Genomic DNA, 18,755 nt, shown 5'->3' on the forward strand with positions numbered 1-18,755 from the left:
TTAAGGTCATGAGCAAATCCTGATACGGAGAATTGTTTGGCAAGCATGGGAACAGTAAAAGGGCTAAATAATTGGGGATTACCTCTGACCCTGATCTGTAGCTCACCACCCACTGCAGGAATGCACCGAATATCTGAAAGAGCATGCAGGAGTCAGGCAATCCATGGGCATGAAGCTGTCCACGTACACTTGAAGTCTGAACTTAAAATGCAGAGCAGGTTGGCCCCGCACCTCATTTTTCATCAGCAGTCAGCTGCAGCAAGCTCTAATTATTTCTGGTGCCTTGGACAGAGGGTCAGCGATGCGACAGGTTGAAAATTGTATGGGTTTTTTTCACCCTTTGTTTGGAAAGTAACAGCTCAGGCCTTCAGGGCAGAGAGAGAAGGAACCATCCAATTCAGTCCCTGCCCCTAGCACTGGTTACCGAACTGAAGGAAAGGGACAAACACATCACTTCCATTTTCCCTGATAGTTATTGATGGGTTTGTCCAGCACCTGTATGAACGACAATCTCTGCTTTGGGAAGTCCACAGCCCAGCACTGTGATCATTTGTACTCAGTGCTCCATGTCAGTCTGTGAGCCCTCTCCTTGCGGCAAGCTGGCCCTGCAGCAGAGCCTCAGGGCCCATGAGCAGATCATGGCCGTAATCGCCAGGTTTGCAGGCTAAGACACAAATACTGAGGAGACCGCATCCAGTGGGACAGTCAAAGCACTGGCTTTGTGGGAGCTCCGTGTCACTGTTATGTTGGTTATGCTGGAGAGGCAGTTGGGATCTTGCTTTTGGGGGTTTTGGGGGTTTAGAAACCTTACATTTGTGGCTAGTGGGTTTCTGTGAGGCAATGACTTTCCCGAGGATTCCTCCTGGTACCGACATGCACCTTTAGATGGCATCGAAGCTTAAAATGCCTGTCTCCATCACCCGTGTAAAATCTGCCTGTGCTCTCACATAGTATCTCCTGACCTCAGATTCCTCCGGGCTTGGAGCAGCCATGGCTCTGCAGGCGATAGCAGAGGCTCTGTGCTGGAGCTCTGCTATTACCTTATCTTGGTAAACGCACCATTTATCTGGTGAGCTTGCCTCTACTTGTTCAGCGTTCCTTCCGTGGGGAAAATGACCACAGCCCTTGCAGGGAGGGGGTTGCTTTGGCAGACACACGCTGTTGTAACCACCACAGCGCTCCACGTCTCGCAGCAGCCGGCACGCAGGAATCACAGATGCTTCGCAAAAGCATGGGAAGTCCTCAACTTCTCCGTGCGATGCTGCCGCTTGCCTAGAACCATTTCTTGAGCGACTCCCGGTTATTTCCCCCCATGTTTCCAAAGTTCTGGGACTGCAGATGTAACTCGGGTCTGTGTTCAGGGTTTGGGGGGGGGTGTTTAACAGGGAGCTCGCTAAACCCCAGCGACCGTGACCCCACCGCTGCGCCAGCGGGAGCACCCGGCTCCGCGGCGCGCCCTCGGCTCCGATTCAAGGCCGGTTTCCCTCTGCCCCCCCCTACCCGGAAGGGCAGCGGGCCCACGGGGCTCGGCGGGGCGGGGATCCCTGCGGGATGCTGGCAGAGGGGGATGCACGCAGGGAGGGGATGCGCTGCCTCCGGGACCCCGCCGCTCCGCCCCCCCCCCCCCCCGGTCCCGGTGCTGTCCCGCCCCCCCCGGCACGTTGCGCGGCGGTGGCGGCGCTGCCGACACGTGAGGCTCATGTGACGGGGGGCGGCGGGCCCGCCCCGGCGGCCGCCAGACGTGCCGGCAGTCACAGGGTAGCGCACGTCGCTCCCGTCCACCCACTCGCCCGCATTTAACCCGGGCCGCCGCCACCCGCCGCTCCTCAGCCCGCGCGGCGCGGACGCGGCATGAGCAGCCCGGCCTGAGCACCGCCCGCCCGCCCCGCTCCGCGCACCGCGCTCCGCGCACCCTGCACCACCGCTATGGAGCGGATCCCCAGCGCGCAGCCCCCGCCGGGCTGCCTGGGCAAGCTGCCCGCCCTGGACAGCGGCGACATGCCGGGGTAAGCGGCGGAGGGACATAGCGGGGGGAAGGAGGAGCGGCGGCCCCGCCGCGGCCCCCCGGGGAACGGGGCTAATATCGGTGCTTTCGTTTCGCCCGTGCAGGCTGGACTTCGCGCACATGTACCAAGTTTACAAGCCCAGGAGGGGGTTAAAGAGGAGCGAGGACAACAAGGTATCTTGGGGGCTGCGCGGCGGCTCGCCCCGGGAGGGCTCGGGGGGGCGGACAACGGGGGGACCCCGTCGAGGCGGGAGCGATGGGCGCGCTGACCCGATGCCGCCGGCTTTGCAGGAGACCTACAAGCTGCCGCACCGGCTGATAGAGAAGAAGAGGCGCGACCGGATTAACGAGTGCATCGCCCAGCTGAAGGACCTGCTGCCGGAGCACCTCAAGCTGACGGTACGCAGGAGCAGGGACGGGGACAGGGCGCTCGGCACAGCGGCTCTTCCGCGGCTGGGTCTTTGCCCGGCGTTTGGGGTTAACTTGTTCTCTTGTCCTCTTTTTCGTTGTCTGTTGTGTCGGGTGCCCCGCGGTGCCGCTCGCCCGTGCAGGGATGTGAGCCCATCCCAAACTTTCCCGGGAGTGGAGCCCTCAAGTGGGTTCCTGTGGTGGCAGGTTCCTGCGGGGCTGGGCTCCCCGGCCGGGTCTCTGCACTGAGATCATGATGCCAGCAGGGCAGCAGGACGGATAAATGTAAGACGTCCCTTTGAGCTGTGTTGCCGGTCAGAAAACACCCGTAGGATTCCGTGACAGCCTTTTCCAGAGGCAGCTTTTTGACTTATTTTCATGGAATATCATCCTCCATAATCCTGTACCATTCAGGATCAAAGCACTGCCCTTAAGCTCAAAAAGACCAACCTGCTTCGGTCTTCCCTCTGTCACTCGGGAAGCACGGGCAGCCCCGTCAGGCTGCTGTGTGTGTGGCCAGCCCCACAGCACTCACCAACCTGTGTCCCTTTACTTTCAGACTCTAGGTCACTTGGAGAAGGCTGTGGTTCTCGAGCTCACCTTGAAGCACGTAAAAGCACTAACCAATCTCATCGAGCAGCAGCAGCAGAAAATCATTGCTTTGCAGAATGGTTTACAAGCGGGTGAGTATTCAAATTGTATCGTGTGAGAACCTGTGTGTGCTTGATGCACTTTCTCCCGGAGTCTTTGAAATGCAGTTGTGACACTTCGTTCCTCAGCAGGGAGGAGGCAGGAGTTCTTGCCTTTAATCACCATCATTTTCTCTTCCTTTGCTTATGGGCTTTGGCAAAAAAAAGGTGCAATTTCTCAATAGGGTCAGTGCAGAGTGAGTGCCCTGTGGAGTTGTTTCGAAAATAAATTGGATTTTAAGTAGTTTCATTTAAGGCCCAGGTTTGCTGTGAGGTTCTCTCCAAAGCCATTCAGATCTTTCTGTCTGAGGATCAAACCCGGGTTTGTTTTCTGAACGTACACACAAATTGCTTCTTATGCGCACCTGTCTTAGGTGTCTGTCTTTATAAATGAGCTAGTCTGTGTTTGGCAGGCAAAGAGGGGACCCAGTGCATCAGCTTATCATGCTTTAGATGCACTTCCTCCTCCTGTTTTCACATGTGGCACTCACGTGAATCTGATAAAGTAAAATGTAGTTTTTTCTGAAGGGCCTTCCACTGCTCCGGCAGCCACAGGGAGTGCAATAGAGCTTTCAGCTGAAGCAAAATCACCCCAGGTTAGGGAGCTGCCGGTGGGTAGATGTGCCCCAGGAGCTCTGTGCCTGGAGGTGAAGGGTGAGGTGCGCTCTGCCTTCCCCAGGGTGTTTCCCAGAGGAGACACCCGCTTGACTCACTCCTGTGCTCTGTGCCCCAGCACCTGTTGATGGTGGCATAGATGGTAAATGCAGAGCTAAAAACTAAGCTTAAAGTTACTATGGAAAAGTGGACAGATGGATGCTCAGATAAAAATACAGAGGGAATCAGGGGAATGCATGCAGAGTTCAGGCTGACCGTCAGGTTCTCCTCTCTAGCTGTGCTGTAGCTGAAGTTCAATCCTGCCTCCAGCCCACCTTGAAGATGGTAATGGGGCTATTTAGCACGTTGTTAATTTTTAATTTCTTTCTGTTAATGTTTCCTCAGGTGACCTGTCATCAAGAAACCTCGATTCCAGCCAGGAAATGTTTCGATCCGGTTTCCAGATGTGTGCCAAGGAAATGCTGCAATACCTGGCAAAGCACGAGAACGGCAAGGACCTGAAGTCGTCCCAGCTGGTCAGCCATCTGCACCGAATGGCCTCCGAGGTGCTGCAGGGCGGAGCCGGCCGCAAGTCCGGAGACATCCCTCCTAAGATGGTGGACTTGAAAGAGAAGCCCGTCTCCTTGGCCACGGTGGCGGAGGGACACGGGAAGAACTGCGTGCCTGTGATCCAGAGGACATTTGCCCACTCCAGCGGGGAGCAGAGCGGCAGCGACACGGACACGGACAGTGGGTACGGGGGAGAGCTGGAGAAAAGTGACTCCAAATCCGACCAGCAGTATTTCAGGAAGGATACCGAACTCAAGTACGCTGTGCAGGAGAGAATAAGCTCTATTAAGCAAGAGACTGAGGACCCGCCAGCCAAAAGGAGCAGGCTGGAGTCACCAGAGGATGAGAGCCCTTTTGGCAGCGACATGATGGGCTCTTCCAGCAGCTTCCTGGGGCCTCACGCTCACCAGCCTCCCTTGTGCCTGCCTTTCTATTTGATCCCACCATCGGCAACAGCCTATCTGCCCATGCTGGAGAAGTGCTGGTACCCAGCATCCGTACCTGTCTTGTACCCCAGCCTCCCAGCCTCTGCCGCAGCACTTACGGGGTTCATGAACCCCGATAAAATCTCCCCACCTCTGCTGATGCCCCAGAGACTCCCTTCTCCCATACCAGCCCATTCCCCTATCGACTCCTCGGCTCTGCTTCAAGCTTTGAAGCAGATTCCTCCTTTGAACTTGGAAACCAAAGACTAAGCGCAGTGTGACGTTTTTGTTTAAGTTGGTTTTTGTTTTGTTTTGTTTTAGTTTGAGACTTTCACTTTTCTATATTGGCTGGACTGAGGTGTGGGGATGAAGTTCACTGCACGTAGGAAGCTAAATCCCCTTTTCTCTGACTTGGCAGGTAGCTTGGAGGAGGATGAAGGATGCGCCCAGGTTAGCGATTCAGAACTACTTCCAGGAGTAATACAGAAAAAGAAGGGGTTTGTGCTTTACCCCTTACCTTCTTCCCTCTCCACATCTACAAAACAACAGTTGACTTGGTCAGCTGTGACTATATTGCAAAGCTGTGAAGAAATATTCCATTAGGCAGACTTGGGTTTAGGGTCTGTGAATATAAAAACACGGTACTTCTCATGAAAAGGCTTTTAAGGCAGCAGCCCCACTGCTGGTAGTTTGAGCTGAACTGGTTCAGTGCCCCATCAGTCACCAGTGCCCAAATGACTGGCGCGGTTGGTGCAGCGGTGGTGGCAATGTCACCAAAAGCACGGGAGCAGCGGACACTGCTTGGTCATGCACAGTCAGGGAGACTTAAGACGGGTTTTCTCCACACCTTTGGCTGATATAAATATATATATATATTATTTTTTTTAAGAAATAAAAGGTAGATGCTGCTTGGAAGCTTTACATGGCGTACATCTAATAAATAAATTAACACGCGCCCCTTCCTGTAACTGGAGCTGCTAGTTTGGGCCGGATAGGGGAGAAAATACCCCAAGGATCACTTGGCTTGTTGCACCTGACTCCAGGCCTCTCGCTGCTGCTGTGGAGTTCCACCGGGTCTGTGTTGGAAATCAGGATGGTATAATGAGCCCTGTCAGCAGGGGCCCAGCCTGTGAGCAGCTGCTTCCCGACCGGGGCGAGTCGAGAGCTTCATGCAAGAGGGAGCAATTCAGCCAGGGTCGGCAGTGCGATGCCTGCTGAATGTGCCCCTGTCAGTGCCTTTGGACAATGAAAAGGCTGGGATTTTCAAAGGAGTCTAATCCCGGTGGGGTTTGAGCATCTAAATTCTTTAGTCTCCTTGGCAAAGCCTGGCCCACGTTACTGTATTAAAGAAAGAGGGTGAGGGTGTTGACACTTGTCCCGTTAAACTGCGAGGGTCTTTCTCCGCAGAGGAACATTATGTCCATTTTGGCTTCTTTTTTAATTCAAACAAGAGCTTCACTGCAAAATGCAGTGCTGGGGTTGTTTTTTGGTTTGGTTTTTGGCTTTTCTTACTCTCTTTTGGAGAACTTGTGTCCAGAAACCCTGTTGTATGGATTTTCATTTCGCCCTCCCATTGCACCAGCTGTTGAGATGCACTATGCTTGATTGCAGATTGTGTTCTGACGTTTATTTTGTCATTGGTTTTTTGGTTTTTTTTGGTATACAGTTGTTGCCTTTATTTGTAAAATCCTGTTATAAATATATATATTATATAAATATATTAAAAGGTAAAATGTTTCAGATGTCTATTATTTGTATAACTACTTGAGCATAAAGAAGTGATAAATATGAATGTATTCTTGTTTCTGGATTGTCTTTTTTCTGAAGAGAAGAATTTGTTTTTCTCCAGGGAGAGGTACAGTGTTTATATATTGGAGCTGCCTTCAAGGTGGGCTATTGTACATATTTTTATCTTGAGTAAATGTTAAGTAGTTGTTTAAAAATGCTTAATAAAATAATTCTTTTCCTGTGGAAGATAAGGGTTTGCCTCCTGTGCTTCTCAGTGTTTGTGCAGGGTCATTCTGTGTGGTCTGGTCCAGCACTCAATGGTGATCTCCTCGCTCCCCTGACAGCTCCTGCAGGGTCCCATTACCCGTGTCCCCAGGGTTATTTATTTAACTCCCTTGGCATCCTTAGGGATTTTTTGCCTTCCCAGTCTGCGGGAGGTGCCAGGAGAGCCTGTCTGGCTTCTCTGCCTTCTCCTTATTCTACTTTGCACTCCCTGGGCCTGGTTTTATGGCTCATCCACCCCAAGGTCTCTGGGGAGTGGGGAGAAGTCTGCCCCTCACTGTAGAAGCTGCATCTTCCTTACAGGCTTTGCCCGTTGTCTGGAGGAAGGAAGGATGGATGGGTTTTCATTAACAGTGGGTTTGCTTTGCCAGTGTCCCTCAGACCTGCAATGGAGCCTCGCAAAGCCTCTGTGCTGCAGGACAGGGATGGTGCCCACCCTCCCTGAGGGGCACAGGGGATCCTGGTGCATGGCTGTCCTGGCTGGCAGGGATCAGGGGTGCCCTGCTCTGCCTGCATTGTCTCAGCTGGGGAAACGCCCCGTGGCTTCCGTGGTGGCCCTGTTTGGCTGGGAGGGATGGCCACAGTGCTGCTGCTGAGCTGGATCCTGCCTCTGCCGGGTAGGAACCCATGCCACCCCCTGCGCACCCCAGCACGCTGCTCCCATCTGCTCCCGTGACTGCTCTGCTGGTGCTGCAGGCAGTGGTGAGATGCCTGGTGCCTCTTATGCTGCTGCATAGGGGATGTAGGTGCCTATAGAATATGTGCCTATAGAATAGTCACAGGGGATAGGGTACACATCTGACCACTGACAGGCTCCTGCCCAGACTCTCCAGCAATGATGAACGTTTTCCTCCTCCTGCACGAAGTGATGATGACCCCAGACCGCTCCCCAGAGGCAAAGGATGGGCACAGTGTGGCTCTGGCCCATGAGGGATGGGTGGGAGGACTCGGTTTCCCGGCGGTGCTGTGTACGTGTGGATGGGACATGGGCACTTCTGCAGGATATTTCAGGTTTTCACAATGCAGATGAAGCACAAACTGTGGTGTGTGGTTAAATGCTGGGCTGGGACAGTGCTGCTCCATCCTGGGCTGCAGCATCTCTGGGACACCACTGGAGGAGATGCAGGCACCCAGGGGCTGCTGTTAGACTACAGTCAGCATCAACTTATAGTAACATTAGCTTAACAAATGTTAGGAAAAAACATACAAGGCTGCTTGTATTAATTTGTTTGGGGCCTCTATAACTCCTGACGTTTATGTTGTGTTTGTTTTAATTAGGGCTAAATATTGATCTCACTGAAGATGACTGTAAGTAACCCCATTTTGGGGACAGCATTTGGTGCTCAACGCAGCAGTGCTTCCAGCCTCGTTAATGGCTGGATTTCTGGCTCATTTCCACGGCTCTTGCTCCCCTTTGGTCTCCATCTTCTGACCCACCTCGTTGTCTGGTGGGAGGACTCACAGAAGCTCCAGATCCTTAGTCACAGAGGAAGAAGAAAATCGTAAAAAGGGAGTGGAAGAGATAAGGCTTATACAGGAAGCGGTGGCTAATTACGGGCTGGGGATTTTCTCTGCCGCCCTGGCCTGGCTCCAGTGGGACAGATGAGCTCTGCGGGGCAGAGCAGGGTCCAGCAGCCCTTGGTTATCCCTGGCTGGCAGCACAGCGCAGGGGATGCACTGGCAGCAGCGTGGCACGGGGGATGCCCTGCCTGCAGACCCCCGTGCTTCCCGCTCCTCCGGCAGCCCCTGCCCTGCCTCTGCCGGCTGCGGGGCTGCCCCATCCCACCGCAGCATCACCAATGGGGCAGAGCCCCCGTGCTCCATCCGGGTGCCAGGCCCGAGGGGCAATGCGGGCGGTCTGTGAGGAAGGTGCCGGCGGGGCAGACCCCCGGCAGGGCGCCAGGCCGTGGCAGCCCGTGCCGCGCCGCGCCGGCGGGGTGCGCTGAGTTCCCCGGACTTGTTTTCACGGTCTCACCCAGCTCTGACCTGCCTCAAATGTTGACACAATGTCACGTTTCCGACTGCAGTCTTTCATGTGCAGCCGGAGGCTAAATACGGCTGCTGGTTCCTGGAAAAAGACGTGCCTGGCACCCTTTCAGCAGAAACCCGATCCCCATGCAGGCTTGGCACAACAGCTGAATAACATGGCAATAACTCTTTCAGCAGCATTTCAACCCATAAATAGGGCTTCCCGAGCGACTCCTTGAAGTGAGGCAAGGAGGATACAATGATTTTTAGGGGAAAAAAAGAAAGGAAAAAAAAGGAGAGTGCATGAAAAGTGAGTCTGAGGAGGCAGCCCGGTTAGGAGCAGATCAGAGGGTGTCGTGGGGATGCTGAGCGTGGTTTGGTTATAACCCGAGTGCAGGATTGCCTCAAAAGGAAAGAAATGCTCTCGATTTTTTTACTGTCTCGGTCCCGTTTCATGGCAGCCCCATGGAGGCAGGATAAGAACCTTCCTGAGAGCGAGGGCTCTTCCTAACCCCGGCGAGGACACACAGACACATAATTTTAGCTTTTCGCCACCTGTTTGGAAAGCTCCTACACCCCAGTGCTCTGGGACGGGATGGGTTTTACAGGCATGTACCCCGGGAGCTTCTTATTTGCATTATGCATGGACCGGGGCCTAAAATAATCTGCAGTGACGCACATTTATTTTTTTTTTTCGCTGTGATTTTTTTTTCTTTCCCCTTTCTTTTTTCCTGCTTTTCCAGGGCTCCATTTTCCTGAACGTGCCGTGACTTCTGAGGACCATGCATGGCTAACCAGCCCCAGGGCTCCCGAGCCCCTGAATCAGCACGTCCGCCTGCAGACACGGAGCCGAGGGGGAGCGCTCCCCCCGCCGGCCGTGACACGGCCACGACGGGGAGAAGTGCCCTTGCGCTCTGCTCTGGCTTTCATCTGCAAAGCGTGTAGCTGCAAGTGCCGCGTGTTTACAAATGCAGGCATTGCAAGATCCCTTGAACTGTGTCCTAGTACAAAAGAGGCTTTGAAACAAGAAACACGTTGTCATGGCATGTTCCAGGCCAGCAGCACCAGACTGAACCAGATAATTGCTGTTTCTGCTTTAGCTGCTTCATCGTGGAAAAAGCAGCAGGTCTTGAGCAAGTCTTTTTTTCCCTTTTAGACATTTTTGGTGAGATGCTCCGGATGGAAGGAGAGGATCGGGAATGCCTGAGCAGAGGCAGGATGAGCCCAGCCTGTTCTCCAGGGCTGGAGGGAAATCACTGTGCTGTGCTCAGGTCATGTAACCATACCCTGCGGAGCTGGTGACGCTGACCCTCACTTATGTGACACAGGCTATTCATATTTTGTAGCCCTGACTCGTGGCATGCTGCTGGAGCCAGGAGACGCAGCTCTCACAGCTCCCCCATGCTCCAGACTTTTCCCATTGCCCTTTGCCGGGTGCTTCATGGCACTCGAGAAACACCCAAACACCTCTCAGTGCCAGCCAGCCCACTAAAGGGGCTGATTGTCCCCTACATTGGATAAGTCTGTTACCACCCTGGGCTTGGTGGTGGGGCAGCAGTATTTCTGCACCTCTAAAAATGATGGGCAGGATGGAAGGAGTGCCTGCACTCTCATGCCCACATTCCCAAGGCGCTGCACTGCCATGCTGGGGTTTTAAGAAATGGAAGGTCATATTTCTACTTGGCACTTTGAAGTAATTTATTTCTTGTACATTTCTCTTTCTCCTGGGTGTGTTTTTGCTCTGGGCACATCACTGGGGAGTCAGTTATTGCCATTATGCCCAGTGCCTTCAGAAACAGTAAAGCTCTGGCTGAGAAGGGCTTTTCACCGCATGTGCCTCGTTAAAAACAGGGGAAGGCTGGGTAACACCACACAGCTGGGGGGAAACAGAGGACTTTGGGGCTAGTTTGCAAGAGGCAGCACCAGGGAATGCCTGAGAATAACAAGGCAGATCCCCTATCTCCTGTGGTGTGTGCTGCTGCCCTTGGGAAAATGGGACCTGGATGAGGTCTGTCCCAGATTGGATGCTCCTGGCCTCCCTGTACCTGACTTGTTACATCCACATGGAGTCACAATCCTGCCTGGGGCTTGGGATGCCGACAGTCCTGCAGCATGGCTGGGTTAAGGCAAGTCTGTTAAGGCAGGTGAGTGTCTGCTGTGGGATGCAGGATCCTCAGTCAGCTCAGTGCTGCCCTATGCCCATGCGTGTCTGTCCCTCCCCTGTGGCCAGAGAACCCTCCTCTGTGAGGTGAGACCAGGAGAGAGCCGGGTCAGCTGTCTGCAGCCTCAGGCTTGTCCCCAGAGCTCCATTTTACCCGGTCTCCTGACCTCTGCTTTTATTCCATCATGCAGGATGGGACTCTGCTTTATTGTTTTCTGAACATCAGCTCAGGCTAAAGAATGGTGGCAGCACTGTGGTCACCGGAGCTGTCACACAAGAAGGAGTAATTAGTTTTCTCTCTGCCATACAGCTTTATCTTTCCTTCAGCATGTGGTGCTGCTGGAAGTGTTGCAGTGTTCCCACCTCCTCTGTGGGGCTCTCCTGGTAGCCTCGCTCTGTGCCTCCTTTTAGCAGCAGCTAGGAAAAAGGCAACGATATATTCTGCTTTGAAAGTACTGATTAATATGCGAACAATTAGGCCTGAAATGTTACTTATCCTTGTCACGGGGCTTGTATTTGCACTTTTGCCTGAGGATGTGTACAACACGAATGTGGAGCTGAGCAGCTTATGGAAGATTTAACTCTTATTTCTATTCTTGACGCCGAATCATTAATAAGGTTATGCCCATGTTCAGGGCCATTCCCAGAGCTCTCCTCCTGCTGCAGCAGGGGGTTGGAAACCTGCTGGCAGAGCTTTACTTCAGCTATCGATTGGTGTGCAGCAGGGGTAATATTTCACCCCAAATGGAAGCAGTCACTGATGATTATCGCATGGTATTAGCACGTGTCGTTGTGAAATTGGTGTGATTTGAGATGAAATGTGACCTATGGGCACAGGCAACCACATTGTATTGTATTCTAGCTAACTGCATTACGGTGCACGGGGAATGCTGGGGCTTGGCAAGCTATTAGTGTTGCTGGTACCACACTGATTAAAAACCCCGGCTCGCTCTTGCTCCCATTGAAATCAGTGGGAGGTCTGTCATTGCCTTCAGTGAGTGCTGGACTGGGTCCAGATTTCACTTCATAGTATGCATTATTCCATAGGATTAAAGAGGCACAGGCAGTGGGATTCCTCTCCCTCGCTGAACTCTGCTGCTCAGATGTTTGCCTCAGAGCTGGCTGGGACATGAGGCACCCGACCTGGTTTCAGTGTCTACCCCAGGGAGCAGATGAGAGGTGTTTTCTCTGCTGCGCCTGCAACAGCCGTGTGAGCAGCTGCAGCAGTGCCAAGATAGAACGCTCCCAAAGGTCAGCCAAGGCTGTAGTGCTGCTATGGGGGTGCAGGTTAAATGTGAGGTGCTGGGCAACCCCCTTGCACAAGCATACCTGGTATGGGGACAAGGCAGGCAGGGATTCCTGTAAGCATTGCCTGCACAGTCTAAGCGTTTGGCCCTGCCAGCACACCAGAGCCGGTTCACAAATGAGAAAGCCCAAGCACGCTCCGGGAGCCTCGGAGGAGGCCCTGGCTCTGGTCAGGAGTCGGTTGGGGAGGGGTTTTCTCTGGTTCTTGATTTCAAACAGGCATTTGACCTCAAAGCTGTACCGGCTGCTCTGGGCCTGAATTCCCCCTGCGGTGTGGGAGGGCTCCCCAGGGCACTGCGGCAGCTGCCAGCACGGATCCCACCACAGCCCTGCCTGTCCCCATCCCTGCCCTCACTGCGTGCCTGGCCACAGTGGCCAAGCCTTTGGGTGGAGGATGAGTCAGGGCCCCGTGCAGGAAGGGCTGTGGAGGGAGGGGGTGGCAGTGACCCCCCCATTGCTGCTGGGGGACTGAAGCAATCTGTTTATCATGGAAAAATTGCTCTTTGCAGCAATTCAAATGGAAACTTCCCAGAATGAGTGCTGCAGAGCTTTCCTCTTGAATCACCGGCCCCAGAGAGCTGCTTTCTAAGATGATGCCCTTGGTAGAGCCATCATCGGCCTTGGCCGGGGCTTGGTGGCTCCCTCCCTGCAGCACAGCTGGTCTTGGTCTCTCCTTGGGCCAGTTCCTATCAGAGCATCCCTGCTCGGTTTGGCTGGATGGCAGTGTCTGATGAGCCTCTGACAGGGACCTGTCCAGGAGGGCAGGAGCCCCTGAAGGTCACAGGCTGCGACTCAGCTTGGGGGCTGAGCCTGGCTTTTTGTCTGCAGACTACAGCAGGGGTTTCTTCAGGAGGGACAGGTAAGTGGGCATCAGCACTGAGGTGTTCCACAAGCCACACACTTGGTTTGGAAGGCTAAAAGGCCAGAGGATGCTGGTTCATCTGTCACCCCACGCTGGGTGCTGGAAGGCTTTAGGGGTGACAGGTACCATGCTCGCCTCAATTCGGGGACCACTCCAGGATGGAGGCTCTGACAGCAGCATCCTCTGCCATCTCATGAAGGCCATGTGCCTGTTTTCCTTGCCCGTTGGCTGCCCATCACCCTTTCCCATGGTTTAAATGAGTATCCAAAGGTCATGGAGAACTCAACCTCTGCCCGGCGGCTCACGTAGCTGAATGAATAAGGCGTGAGTATGTGATGCCTGACTAATCCGCTCCTGTGTGCAAACCCATCGGGTGCTTTGCATCCAAAGCACACGTGCCCACTGCAAAACCTGTGCTGGTGAGAGCACAGAGCGCATGCATTGCCTACCATGCTGTGCTTTGCATGAGCCCCTCACCCTGCACATGGGATGTTCCTGGGACAGCTGGGGTGTCCTGGAAGGACAGTGGGCAGGGCAGTGGGCACGCTGCCTCTGCCGCAAGGCATTTCCGGGCCAGCATAACCACAAGTGCATGTAAAGCTCTGAGCTGTCAGCCTTGCAGATTGGGAAAAGATAAGGAATGAGCCGGGTGTTGCAAGGGGTGGGTGGCCATGGAGCTGGGCACCAGCAGGGAGGAAGCACAGGTTATGGTAGCCCCCTGCCACCCTTGGAGCAAAGCTGCCAGGGATTTTTCTGTGTTTATTCCTGTCGTCCTGCAGTGCTCATCCCCATAGTAACACAGCAGCCTGGCACTGCAGCACCTGGTGACATCCCTGCTCCTCAGACAGGGACCAAGGACCTGTGAGGCCCATGCTGTACACCAGCACCTCAGTGGGACACGCAGTCCCAAGGAGAGCTTTCCTGTGCTTCCAAGCAGGGCAAGTTTTCACTGTGTCTCTGCAGCCCTGGAAAAGAAGGAAAGAGCCAAAATGGATGGCACAAGTATGGGACTGGCCAGAACCTGGTAGGAGCTTGCCCATGGTGAGGGACTGCTGGTGGTGGCAGATGCTCATCCCCAGGGCTGGTGGCAGAGGCTTGTCCTTGGTGCCCACAGCAAGTGGCTGTGCCAGGGGCACTCTGGTGCTAATGCAATGCCAACAGCCAGCCAGGCACCTGCTCTGGCAAAGCCAGGTCAAGAGTGTGATGAGCACAAGCTCTGGCTGCATCACATGGATGAGGCATGAGCTGCAGAGGAGTTTTCCAGCTGCAGCCAGGCTCCAGCAAACACCTGGGCACTTGAGGTCATGAGGCATTTGCAACATAAGCTTTTTGAATCCAGGAGCAAGGCAAAGGTGTTTTTAAAGAGAGTGGCAAGACTGAGATCTCTGTGCAGATCCTGAGCTGCCTGGAAGATGAGTCAAAGGATTCTTGGAACAATTACAGCTGCGAGGTGCAGCAGCACCGATGCATCCATCAGCAGCAGCACGGCCAGGCACCCTCGGCCAGCTGCTCGTGCTTTCTGTTTAATAAGGCATATTAGGCAATTTCCCATTAAAAACATTTATGGGAATATATAAATATTCACTTATACAGAGCTTGCCTGGCCCTTTGCGCACAGAGTGGTGGAGAGAGTGACTTGAATTATTATAAACCTATCAAGACAGCTTGTGATGGAGCCTGCTGCATGGCAAGGAGATGGATGTCCTGGAGCCCCAGTGGGGATCAACGTCCTTCAGGTGCCAGGATGGGAGACCTTGCTCAGTGGGATGAAGTGTTCTCTCCGAGCAGGACAAGGCCACCGTGGGATGTGCGCCACGTCCCCTGGTGCGCAGCTGCAGGCAGCGTGGGCAGGGTTTTCCCTCGTGTGATTTCCCTGTGCTGGCCACAGGAAGAGCATGCACAGGCCCGATCTGGATTAAATCAAAGGAATTTTTTTTCTTCATTTGCTGTTTTACGCACTGACCGCCAAACCACATCCTTCGAGCCCGAGCCCGCTGCACTGAAACAAAAACTAGGCCACGGCTTTTTGCTCTTGCCTTTCTTTCTTTTTCTATCCTTTCCCTTAGTGCGTCAGTTGGGTGCAAAGCTGGCACATGCCTCTCCTCCAGCCCCTCCACTCCCCATGGAGCCCAGTGCACTCCCACAGGATGGCCCTTTCCTAGGGCAGACTGGTGTTTCCCCCACCCCAAGCAAACCACTTCCAGCTCCATGTAAAACCTGGGAGCTATCCAGATTATATCCACTGAGCACTGCGTCACTGGGGAGCAAATATAGAGGAATAATAAGAAATGATGTCCTGGCAGATTGTGTCATCGGGACCTAATAAGTTGCAGTGCAGGGGCTGTACTCGGCTCTCACCCAACTGCATTAAGCAGCTGAGTGTTTTACAGTCTGACACTGAGATCAGAGCAAACTGAAGGGGACCTGTGGGGCAAAGAGCCCCCTGTTGCTAGCAGTTGTGGCCATGGTGTGACGCCGGTCCCCAGGCGGCATGGCCAGAGCAGGGCTTGCATCAGTTGCGATCTGCCTGCATAGGGAAGTTCTCACGTTTACAGAACAGAGAGCAGCTTTATTGTTTTATTTTGCAAACCAAAACCAGCCGGGAGTTTCTGAAGTGTCTGCCATCCCCGCAGAGAGCTGTTTAGTCATGCCTGGTGTGTATGCATGTGAGACACAGTGTAGGGGAGGGAGTCTCTAGGACTTTGCAAAGATTAAAGATTTATGCTGACCCTTGAATCTGATCCAAGGCTACTAATCTGCCCTGATCCTATCATCTGCTCAGGGTGGATCTATTTCACTTTCCTTTATGGTATTCCTGACTCACTCGACTCCCACTCCAGGCCAGTCAAGTGGGAATGGGAAGCACTACCACATATTTGTTTGGGTTTACATTTAAAGCTCTGGACCTGTAGTGGGTGCAGCTCATAAAGGAAACCAGTGTGGATAAGATATGGGTGAGCTGAATGCTTGGAAACCACTCCCAAACACAAGCTGAAGTGGTTTGAAATCAAGGTGGAGTGATGTACAGAAGGCACAATACTTGGCAGCTACGCCCAACGTGTGAGAAAGGCACTTAAAACCAAGGTGGTAAGGTGGGCAGGGCATCCAGCGTGCTTCTGAGGGAGGCAGCTTATTGTCTCTCAGGGTCTGTAACCTCTGCAGCAGAGAACTGGGTACTGACACCCTCCATCTGCCCACCCATGCTCTCCACTTTGCACCATGGGCCTGTGGGAAGCTCTGCTGGGGGTACTGCTTTCCCCCTGGCACTGCTCCCCCTGGGAAACAGCTTGCTCATGCTCCATCACCCCATAGTGAAACACTCCTGACGGCTGCTGAGGATTTAGACTGACAAACAAAACACAGACCTGATTTTGTGGAGGGCAGAGTAAATCTCCTCTGCCCTTGTGAAAAAAAGTGTGGCAGAAAGAGAAATAGGAGCTTTCCATTCCCCCCACCCCCAGCTCTCCTCTGCCTCAGCCACACGTGTCAGACTTGGTCTGCAGGAAGGCTGGGGATACCAGGGCAGCTGGGCCTGCGTGCCAGCCAGGCCGGGATGGATAACACCCACCAGGGCACTGCCAGCGGTACCAGGGCCACAGGCAGACAAGCAAACAGTATCAGTCATACGGACCTGGCCTGTGGCTGAACTGACCAGGAGAGGGAGAGTGCCGGTGTATCCTATTTCAGATCCCCTGGGACATCCTGTTCTTCTGATAGCTGATGATATGTAAATATAGCAAACGCAAAGCAAGGCACTTTCCTACCATGCCTTACTCAGGCTGCATACAGAAAGGGGCTGAAACCTAGCAGCGCAGTTGGGAACACCCATCTGCAACTGTGAAATAGGCATCACGCTTTATTTTTAGTTTAAAATGAAGTTCCTGTTTGTAAGGCCAGAAGGGTTACAAGAAAAAAAAGAATGATGAAGCGGGATCATTTACTGCTATTTTTCTTTACACGTGTCCTTCCTTCCTTCCTCCCTCCTGAGAAATAGGATGTAGCACATCGCTATTCCAGGCTGCAATATTCCCTCACAGGAACGCTGGTTTCTGCTCCCTCCGAAGAGGCCCATTATGCCTTGTGTAACAAAAGACACCAGCCTCCCAACCACACCAATTACCCTTGATTTCTAGTCGCTACATGAAGGCGCTTATCTCATGTAAATGAAACGCTGTCTTCACACTGACTCGCACTTCCTTTCTCTTTCATCAGAGTTTTGGGCTGCCCTGCCAGGCAGGGGTGAAAAGCAGGTCACACAGTGGGACTGGGGAGCCCTCCCCCTCTGATCAGCCCAATCCCCCTCCTCCAGGCAGCTGATCAGCCCCAGCAGCCATGGGGCACACCGAAACAACGGGAAGCATTGGGTCAGGTCAGCCAAACGAGCCTGTTTAACTAGCAAAGCCAAGCCCTAATTAGCCTGGTGTCTAACTCCTTGACCCAGCTCCCAGGCCCTGCATTTCTCCTGCAGGCAGGGGTCACCCAGACGCCGCGGAAGGAGAGCCCCAGGGATGCATTTTGGCAGGCACCCACACGTTTTATTCCCTCCCGTGCCCCAGAAGGGAAAGGTAATTGTGTGCTGACAGATGGGAGCCTGTGAGCTGCGGATGGGAATTCCCAGCTGAGGGGTTTCAAGAGCGGTGGGAGCTTTGGCGTATGGATTAGGTTGCTTATATATACTATAGTGTGAAGGAAACAGGCGGGTTTGCTAATTCCCTTGCACTTTAATTTAATAAAGTAGGATTTGTCTGGTGGGAAAGTGTAACAGTGGGATTTAAGCTGTGTGAGTCTCATGACTGGTGCCTAGTGGGGTGGGAAGAAGGGATGCATCGTTTGCATTCTGTCTCTCCTGTGTTCCTGTGTTTTTAAATACTATTTCTGAGTGCCCACAGCTTTGGATGAGCTTTATTTGGGATTAAGTTTATTAAAAGAATCTGTATGCAGATACACTAAATTCTGTAGCCTAGATTTTGACAAACCAGTGTCCTATGTCGAGGGAGAACCAAGACAGCTTGGTTTGCAGGTGTCTTAGGTCAGGACTCACATAAACTGAAGAAACATAAAGGGGGATGGATGGTGCACAGAGGAAGAAGGGGCAAATTAATATCTGATATAGCCTCTGTAGGGAAATAAGGTCCTTCTGGTTTTAATGAGAAAGTTCCAATGGAAATTTTAAATCTGGATCTACATCAAATCCTCAAAGTTCAGGGAGCTCCGAATGAGGAGTTCAGTCCAGTCTGTCACACATTAGAGCTATCTGCAGAATTCACATCCTAACATTTTTTTCCAGTCATGAATTCTGCCAAAGACATGTGCTTGGATATGAGGTATTTTTCTTCTTTTTCATCCCTTTTACTAATTTAATTCCCAGACTTAAATCAAAATTTTTCCATCTCAGCCTTCCACAAGCTGGGATGCATTGTTTGCAGTTATGCAACTGTTTCAGCTTCCCTATGCCCTGTATTGCATATTGAGCTGTTGGATACGTTTACCTGTCTGCAACAGCAACGACGGATTGAAGAGGAGGCCTCAAGGTTAGGCAGTGGGCTGGTTTATGGTCAAATGCAAACAAAATCTTCTGATGTGCTAGTGAGCAGCTCATTACATTGCTCCTGTCCTTATTTTCCTGCTGATAGATAGAGCCCAACCAATTACTGGGATATGCACAAATATGCCATTGATGAGGGGCCTGACAGATTTTCCTAGGAGCCTTGAAGCAGCAAGGCTCAAAAGCCACATGCTGGGCTCTCCCTTATTTTTA

At 52.9% G+C, this 18,755-nt stretch overlaps 1 protein-coding gene across 1 annotated transcript; it reads left to right on the forward strand.

The window, feature by feature from the left end:
• The first annotated feature begins 1,749 nt into the window (after window positions 1-1,749).
• Window positions 1,750-6,667, forward strand: BHLHE40 (basic helix-loop-helix family member e40). Its single transcript, XM_034066367.1, has 5 exons — window positions 1,750-2,006; window positions 2,110-2,179; window positions 2,297-2,404; window positions 2,973-3,096; window positions 4,102-6,667. Exons 1-5 carry the CDS (start codon window positions 1,927-1,929, stop codon window positions 4,959-4,961), a joined length of 1,242 nt encoding a protein of 413 aa, XP_033922258.1. The 5' UTR covers window positions 1,750-1,926; the 3' UTR covers window positions 4,962-6,667.
• The last annotated feature ends 12,088 nt before the right edge of the window (window positions 6,668-18,755 follow it).

The sequence above is a fragment of the Melopsittacus undulatus genome, chromosome 9 (genome assembly GCF_012275295.1).
Source record: "Melopsittacus undulatus isolate bMelUnd1 chromosome 9, bMelUnd1.mat.Z, whole genome shotgun sequence".
NCBI classification, from domain to species: Eukaryota; Metazoa; Chordata; class Aves; order Psittaciformes; family Psittaculidae; genus Melopsittacus; species Melopsittacus undulatus.